Below are 7136 nucleotides of genomic sequence, written 5' to 3'. Positions count from 1 at the left end.
GATTTTATAATCAACCGAGTCTGTTATATCCATATCGGCCGTATGTTGTTTTATAGTTTTCTTTATACCAATAATACTTAACATTTAACGATGATTTATTTGTAAGACTGACATTTCTCTTTACTTCAAAAATTAAATTTAGTTGTCATCTATGCCGTAACCGTAGCAACGGTAGCAAAAATAACGGCCTCGGTCTGATAATTTTGAATAACGGCCTAGTCTGTTATAGGTATCATATCAATCAAGCATTGAGTACTGATAAATCCTAATAACAGTATGGTATAAAGAAAACATTTTTTCACAAATAATTTAGCTTTTCCTTATTTTGTTAGGAATATTATAACTGCTCGATACTCAAGTTTGTTCATTTTGATAGGTAGGTACGTGACAACACAAACTAATGTTGTTTAAAATATAGCAGATATTGTTTTGTTGTTTCCAATCCTTGTGTGGTGGAAAAAAAAGAAGGTAGGTACTTAAATATTCTGTCAGCAGCTATAATAGTATTTTTATATAATTGATTCAAAAAATTGAAATTCACGCATAGTTATCTGTGCATGAAGTGGGTCATTTTCTTACGTGTCTTTTTTTTTTACATTGTTAGTAAGATCGAAACCATAGAAACCATACAAAATAGTGTGTGAAATGCAATTTCACGCATACGACTATTTCTGTTTTTCATTTCACGCACTGTTTTTTATTAGTTACCTAGCAACATGGTCACTGCATTGAAACTTCAGAGTTCCTTCAAAAATTTGAATTTTTAATTCCAATTTTTTGAATCAATTATAGAAAAAATATTGTTTATATTTCGTGCGCGAAGCTGTTTTTGTGCATTCAAAGGCTTATACTGCCTCGACCTTCGTCTCGGTGTAAAAGACCTTTTCATGCACAAAAAACACTCTCTTCGCGCACTTAATATAAAAATAACTATTTATATAAGTGGATAAAATAGTTATTTTCATATGAGTAGCGCTGTTAGATCACTTTTCTGGTATGAGGCCGAAATTTGAAGCACGAGGCGTCAGCCAAGTGTTGCAAAACAGGCCGAATACCTGAAAATTGACAGCGCACGAATATTGAATAACATTTTTCGTGTTCGTTTAGGCAAAGTCTTAAAAAACATTAATTTATTGTAAATTTTGAAGTTATCTTTGACAGATGTCAAGTTAGGTATATAACTGGGAAAGTTTATATATTCAGTTATATACCACTTTCCCGGTTATGCATCTCTGGAAACGAACACGAAAAGGTCTTTAAAACACGCGCGATTTTTCGGGCACGACGGCGCAGTGTTCGAAATAGAGCAAGTGTTTTAAAGACCAGTTATCCACGAATACTTTACGCTATTTTTTTTTTATTGGTACAATTTGAAATCATAAATATTACAAAAAATGGAAATAAAAACATGAATATATTAGTGATGTGATATGAATATACCTTTCGTTGTCATGGAAAATGAAAAAAACCAAAATTAATTTCCAATCTGTCACTTAATCTCAACTATATTATTCACATTCATTTAAAAGATTAAGATTGTTGAATACTTCATTAAAGCTTTTGAAACATTTGTTAGTAGTATTTTATTTGACGTTACACAGTACTCCTGTCAGATAAATCATTAATAGGTTAATATTTAGACTTCACGTTTCTCCGGTCCTCTAGGATTGTTGATGATGCCATGGAAATTGGAAACTTTAAAAAACGCGCGTTTTTAAAAGTTCGATTTATACACGCTCAGGCGTGTTTTAAATGAGCAAAATAGCTTACCAATAAAAACAAAACGGTAATTGTTCACTTTAACTACTTCTGGAATTTTCGCGTTTTTTCTGGCTAGACAGCCTCAGGGCGTCCTCCTAGATCGTTTCCCACCATTCAAACCTTGTGCAAATAAATTTTCCTTACCCTTTAGTTATACTAAGGCATTGGCGCGACCTTGACGCAACCTTGAAACATAACAAGAGAGGATAAAAAGACATTTGCACAAGATTTGAATGGTGGGAAACGATCTAGGAGGACGCCCTAAGGCTGTCTAGCCAGAAAAAACGCGAACATTCCAGAAGTAGTTAAAGTGAACAATTACCATTATTTTGGTCAAAGGTGGTCATGGATTGGAAAAGGTCCGTTTCGTGTGACGATTTCTACGAACAATTTGCATGGATTGGGTTACCCGCTACCAGTACCTTTTTTATGAGTTACAGAGCCAGTTTTGCGAAACACACCAACACAATTTGTAAGAACATGCATAAAAATCCTTCGGCATTACTGCAAAGTGAGGGGAAAAATAAAAAATAAAATTGTTTTCCGGAAATAGTCTTGGAAACAACATTTTCCTGCTTATTTACGCGCAGGAAAATTGAATTTTCCGGACTAGTACTGCAAAGACTTTACAAGACGCAAAATAAATGTTTTCGATGTTTTTTACTTTGTAAATTGTAACTATAGTTACCAACAAATTTGCCAAACTTGATTTTTGTGGAATTTGTACTTATTTTACTTACTTACTTACTTACTTACTTACTTGACTCGGGATGAAATGGAAAAATTGTTGACATCATCTACAAATAAGTTTCGACTTTACTAAAATATTTAAGCAGAGATAAATAAATTAATCCTTTTTAATGAATCGACGCAAATAAAGATAGGTGCGTGCCAAACCAATTCCGTCTTTATTAAATGATATAAAGAAATAAATCTTATCCATAAACATTATTCGTCGTAACTGATAAACTGTGAAAAAAATAATTTTTGACGATTAACAAATTAATCTCTTCGTCGTGGTCAAAGCTTAATCATCGACATACGTCACAATCGTCTTAGTCAACAAAGATTTGGTTTTAGTTTGTCTGCAACGCTGTTAAAAATAAACTGAAAGCCGATAAAGAAAAGAAACTCAAAATAGCCTTTCGTAACTGTTCCGACAGCTGGGGATGGGGATGATGGGACTAATTGGTGTAAAGATGTGTGTCTGTGATGTTGCACGTAGTCAAATCGACAAGAGCAAGCAACGTTGACACATCTGGTTTCTGGTTTACGCCCAATCGGTCAACAACCACGACACTGGCCATTCCAAAATAGACATTTGATGAATTTTCCTCTACCCGAGTTTAAAATAAAATAATCGTTCATTGCGAAAAAAGCTGTGTCCTTGAGTGCTACACCCAATTCGCAGAGCGTTGGACGTTGGTATTGGTGCACTTTCCCTTTGATTCTAATCGACTGTCAAAAACTTCAAGTGTCAAGTCATGTGTAAGTAGTTTAATCGAATAAAAAAACGCGTACCATGTCTAGGAAATCTCAAATCTGGTAAGAATTGTACGTTAGATTAAGCATCCTCAAATTGTTTTGTTGTAAGATCTTTGTTTACAAGATATAAAAATGCGACTTATTTCTGAGATCAACACGTCAACATATTTCCGTTGCTCGTAAACAAAACCAAAATTGTACTCTTGCTCAAAATCATCCGGTGCATGTAAAAACGCAGAATCGGTCAAAATTGTTAGTAATTTAGATTTGGTGCAAAAATTTCATAAACACGACATGCCATCGGTCACTTTACAACAAATCTCTCTTCGCCATTGCTTGAGCCTCTTCGACAAAGAAAGCCATTAGGGCGAGTCCTCGTCATTGGTGGTCCACAGACAAAAGCTTTGTATCTCATCATTGTTTTTCAAATCACATTTTCACCTAACCTCAATCCCGAGTCATGCGGTTCAGTGGGTTTTAATGTTTCAGTGGCTCAGATAAATACGACGCTACTTGGGTATAAAATGAAAAAAATACTACCCGATAAAGTAAAAACTACCACTAAGATGCCTTCCCCGTTCTTGCAATCGATGGGCCCCATCCCGATACAGTACGAATCGTTGAGCCTGTCTTTGACCCCCAATGCTGACCCGAAGCACGAAAGCGTCCATTTGCTGGACGACCAAGAGCGCCTCTTGATCAATTCAGAGGAACAATTCGTCAGTCTGTTGAAAATGGACGTGACTCACAGGATTAAAGTCGTCTCCATATTTGGTAACACGGGGGAGGGTAAATCTCATACTTTGAATCACACGTTCTTTGATGGAAAAGAAATCTTTAAAACCTCTCCGTACCAAACTTCTTGCACAATCGGCGTCTGGGCGAAGTACGACCCCACTCTCAACATGATCTGTCTGGACACCGAGGGATTTTTGGGGATCACGAAAAAAGAACACCAGCGGACGCGACTTTTGCTTAAGATCCTCGCGATTTCAGATGTCATCATATACAGAACAAAATCCGAACGTCTGCCGCGTGACATGTACACGTTTCTGGGGGGCGCTTCGAAAGCCTACAAAGAACATTTCAGTCCCGCTTTGCAGAACGTTTTGCAGAAGTACGATGTCGAAAAGACTGCTTTGGCGTGGGGCCCTAGCGTCGTTATATTTCACGAGACGAGGTACACTAGCACTTTGAATAGCATTGCTGATGTCAAAATGTCACCTGAAGACATATTGAGAGAGAATTTTGCCAAGCTTGATGAAAGCTGTGATGGATTCAGTTCACTTAAGTACATTGGAGTGGGAAATGGGGGCGGGAAAGAGTCGTTCAAACAGCTTAGGGTTGCAGTGGAGAAGGAATTGGAGAGTAATCAAGTCAGGTCACCGAGAAGTCCCAAATATGTCTATCACACATTAAAGGTAAAGTAAATTGGAACATTTCTACTTTTCTGTGTTATTTCTTATTGTTTTGTAATCAATCAAGTTGGTAAATTATGAAAAAGCATTGAAAAATAATTTGACCGAAAGTGGGGTTACGTTGACATTGTTGTACTTTTTGCAATAGAAAAACTAAATTTTTGTGTCTCGTAGGCCTTGAACGAAAAATTCCAAAGTCAGATAAGTGACGCAGGCCCACAATTGTACCTTTCTGCATTCTTCACGTGTCAAGACAAATGTTTGTCATGTGGAACAGGATGTAATTTATCAATGGGTCACAAAGATGATGATGAGCCTCATTCCAGTCGCAACAACTGTAAACTGCAACATCAATATCAGAATTTCGTCTATCTTTGCAAAGTATGGTTGTAAGTTTTGTGTAACTTTATCATAATGAAATTATTGTCAATAGAAATGCTACGAAAATGGGAGAAAACAAATAGTTGAACCCAGTTATCAAAGCCAAAAGGAACAATTTTGGAGTAGCATAATATCGACTGTTTGGTCAGGGTACATAATAGAGTGTCCAACATGCGGTAAGATATACCAAAGCCGTGAGTACTGGTATGGAAACAAAGACCCAAAGGACGAGGCGGTTATAATTGATATTGTACACGTGTGGCCAGGAGTAAGTTAAATGCTTAAGCAAAGGCTTATCAGAACACTAACTTCGTACAAATTTGTTATTTTTTTGATTTCTGAATTGAGACAAAAGTGTTCTTGTGAGCCTTTGTGACATTAGATTTTTGAAAACAGGCGATCTTATTTTTTGAGAAAGGATAAACAACTTTTCCAGCACAAGTCGCTCCTGGGGTCACAGAACTCAGCCCAGAAGGTCCTAGATGGCGTGACGAGCATCACCAACGTCGTAGCTAGCGTCGGATCTCAACCCACGAAACTCATCAGCGATTGGGTAACAGACCAGATCGCGCCCAGCTACTGGAAACCGAACAACGAAATTATGGTAGACTTTAGTTAGGCGAGTCAATGTTTTTGGTCAATATGTCGTTTGTTGTGCAGGAGTGCTTTAATTGCAAGACGGCGTTCGAATCGAACGCCTCGAAGCATCACTGCCGAGCGTGCGGGGAGGGCTTCTGCGAGGCGTGTTCGTCAAAGACGCAGCCAGTGCCGTGGAGGGGTTGGTTGGAGAACGTTAGGGTGTGTGACAGGTGTTATCAGGATCAGCCCCCTAGTATGAGTACCAAGGTAGACGGTACCGAAGTCAGAACTAGAAGAATAGGTGAAAGCGTAATTAATTCAATATCAGTTGTCAAATCGATTCTTGATAAACCCAAAGAACTGATCAAGGAGACTGCCAGACCGTCGTATTGGACACCTGATAATGAATGCATAAACTGTTACGTTTGTGACAAACCGTTTGGGGTGCTGATGGGGTTGCATCACTGTCGAGATTGCGGTCAAGGCGTGTGTGATAAATGCTCCACTACTAGAAAACCTGTGCCACTTAGAGGGTGGGATACACCTGTAAGAGTTTGTGATAAATGTTCAAGTTAAATGACATGCTCAAAAATCATTGGTTACAAGTCTGATTTAAAGATTTTCAGTAGCTTTCGATAAAGCATTTACATTGATATAGGTTTGTACTTTTAATAAAGAAATCTGTGTGAACGTCCCTGTGTGGTATTTTTTTTTTATTTTATAGGGTTATGGATCAAATATAATATGCTGGTTAGAGATTATGCTTTCATAAATTCTATTAACTTAGTTTATTTTGGAACTATTTTGTGCAAAAGGTGACATGGTGTATGTACTGATGCCTGTTTCTCGCATCTTGTTATTGTTTGGCAAAAATACTGTTCAATTGATATTACCATGTTCATTAGAAGCACAACTTGTGTTTGCATTAGTTTCACCTTAAAATCACAGAATTGTATCCTCTAGAATAAATACATAACACAAATGTGTGCTTTATAATAACAAAACCGTTTTTCAATTGTCAATAGAATTAGGATGTTTTTCGAACTTTTAGAAATATTATTTTGTTGTACAAACTGAAGTCCTGTGTAAAAATGTACATACAGATTTGAGATACTGTTCAAGACTTGACTTAGTTTGAGTAACGATTTAAGATTTACATTCCAAATTATGGATGCGATCATAACGGTAAAAATTGATAAAGATAAATCTGTTGTTGGTGCATTTATAAATTACAACCAAATACACTTTTTTTTACCAAATTAAATATGTTGTTACCTTGCGGCACACACAAAATGAACTTTTGACGATGATGATTTTGATTAGATTCATATTGTGATACAATGTAAATATTATTTAGTTGTATGTACATAATAAAGCTGTTCGTTTAACAGTTTATCTCGTTTTATTTACTTGGTTCCCATTTTTTAATAATCCCAAAATAATCTAACATTCAAATATCGAATTACAAATGGCGTTTGAATTTGGCGCACTTGTACGGTACCAACTGACGTT

General features: G+C 36.6%; 1 protein-coding gene across 3 annotated transcripts; it reads left to right on the top strand.

The window, feature by feature from the left end:
- The first annotated feature begins 2864 nt into the window (after window positions 1–2864).
- LOC138133949 (zinc finger FYVE domain-containing protein 1-like) lies at window positions 2865–7017 on the top strand. 3 transcript variants are annotated; one of them, XM_069051972.1, is made up of 6 exons: window positions 2865–3249; window positions 3736–4667; window positions 4839–5045; window positions 5098–5313; window positions 5464–5649; window positions 5706–7017. In XM_069051972.1, exons 1-6 carry the CDS (start codon window positions 3246–3248, stop codon window positions 6198–6200), a joined length of 2040 nt encoding a protein of 679 aa, XP_068908073.1. In that variant the 5' UTR covers window positions 2865–3245; the 3' UTR covers window positions 6201–7017. The 3 variants fall into 3 exon arrangements, with proteins under 3 accessions (XP_068908073.1, XP_068908075.1, XP_068908074.1); XM_069051974.1 differs by having other exon boundaries at window positions 2867–3306; XM_069051973.1 differs by having other exon boundaries at window positions 2868–3249; window positions 5482–5649.
- Window positions 7018–7136: the final 119 nt, after the last annotated feature.

Source organism: Tenebrio molitor, chromosome 6 (assembly GCF_963966145.1).
Source record: "Tenebrio molitor chromosome 6, icTenMoli1.1, whole genome shotgun sequence".
NCBI classification, from domain to species: Eukaryota; Metazoa; Arthropoda; class Insecta; order Coleoptera; family Tenebrionidae; genus Tenebrio; species Tenebrio molitor.
The sequence above is the reverse complement of the archived record's forward strand: the minus strand, read 5'-3'. Positions and strand labels throughout refer to the sequence as shown.

What these genes read in the sequence shown, in the direction of transcription:
- LOC138133949 (XM_069051972.1), top strand. An exon ending in ATGTCTATCACACATTAAAG is followed by an intron (nt 4,668 to 4,838) that starts GTAAAGTAAATT and finishes TGTGTCTCGTAG; the next exon opens with GCCTTGAACGAAAAATTCCA. An exon ending in TTGTACACGTGTGGCCAGGA is followed by an intron (nt 5,314 to 5,463) that starts GTAAGTTAAATG and finishes TTTTTGAGAAAG; the next exon opens with GATAAACAACTTTTCCAGCA.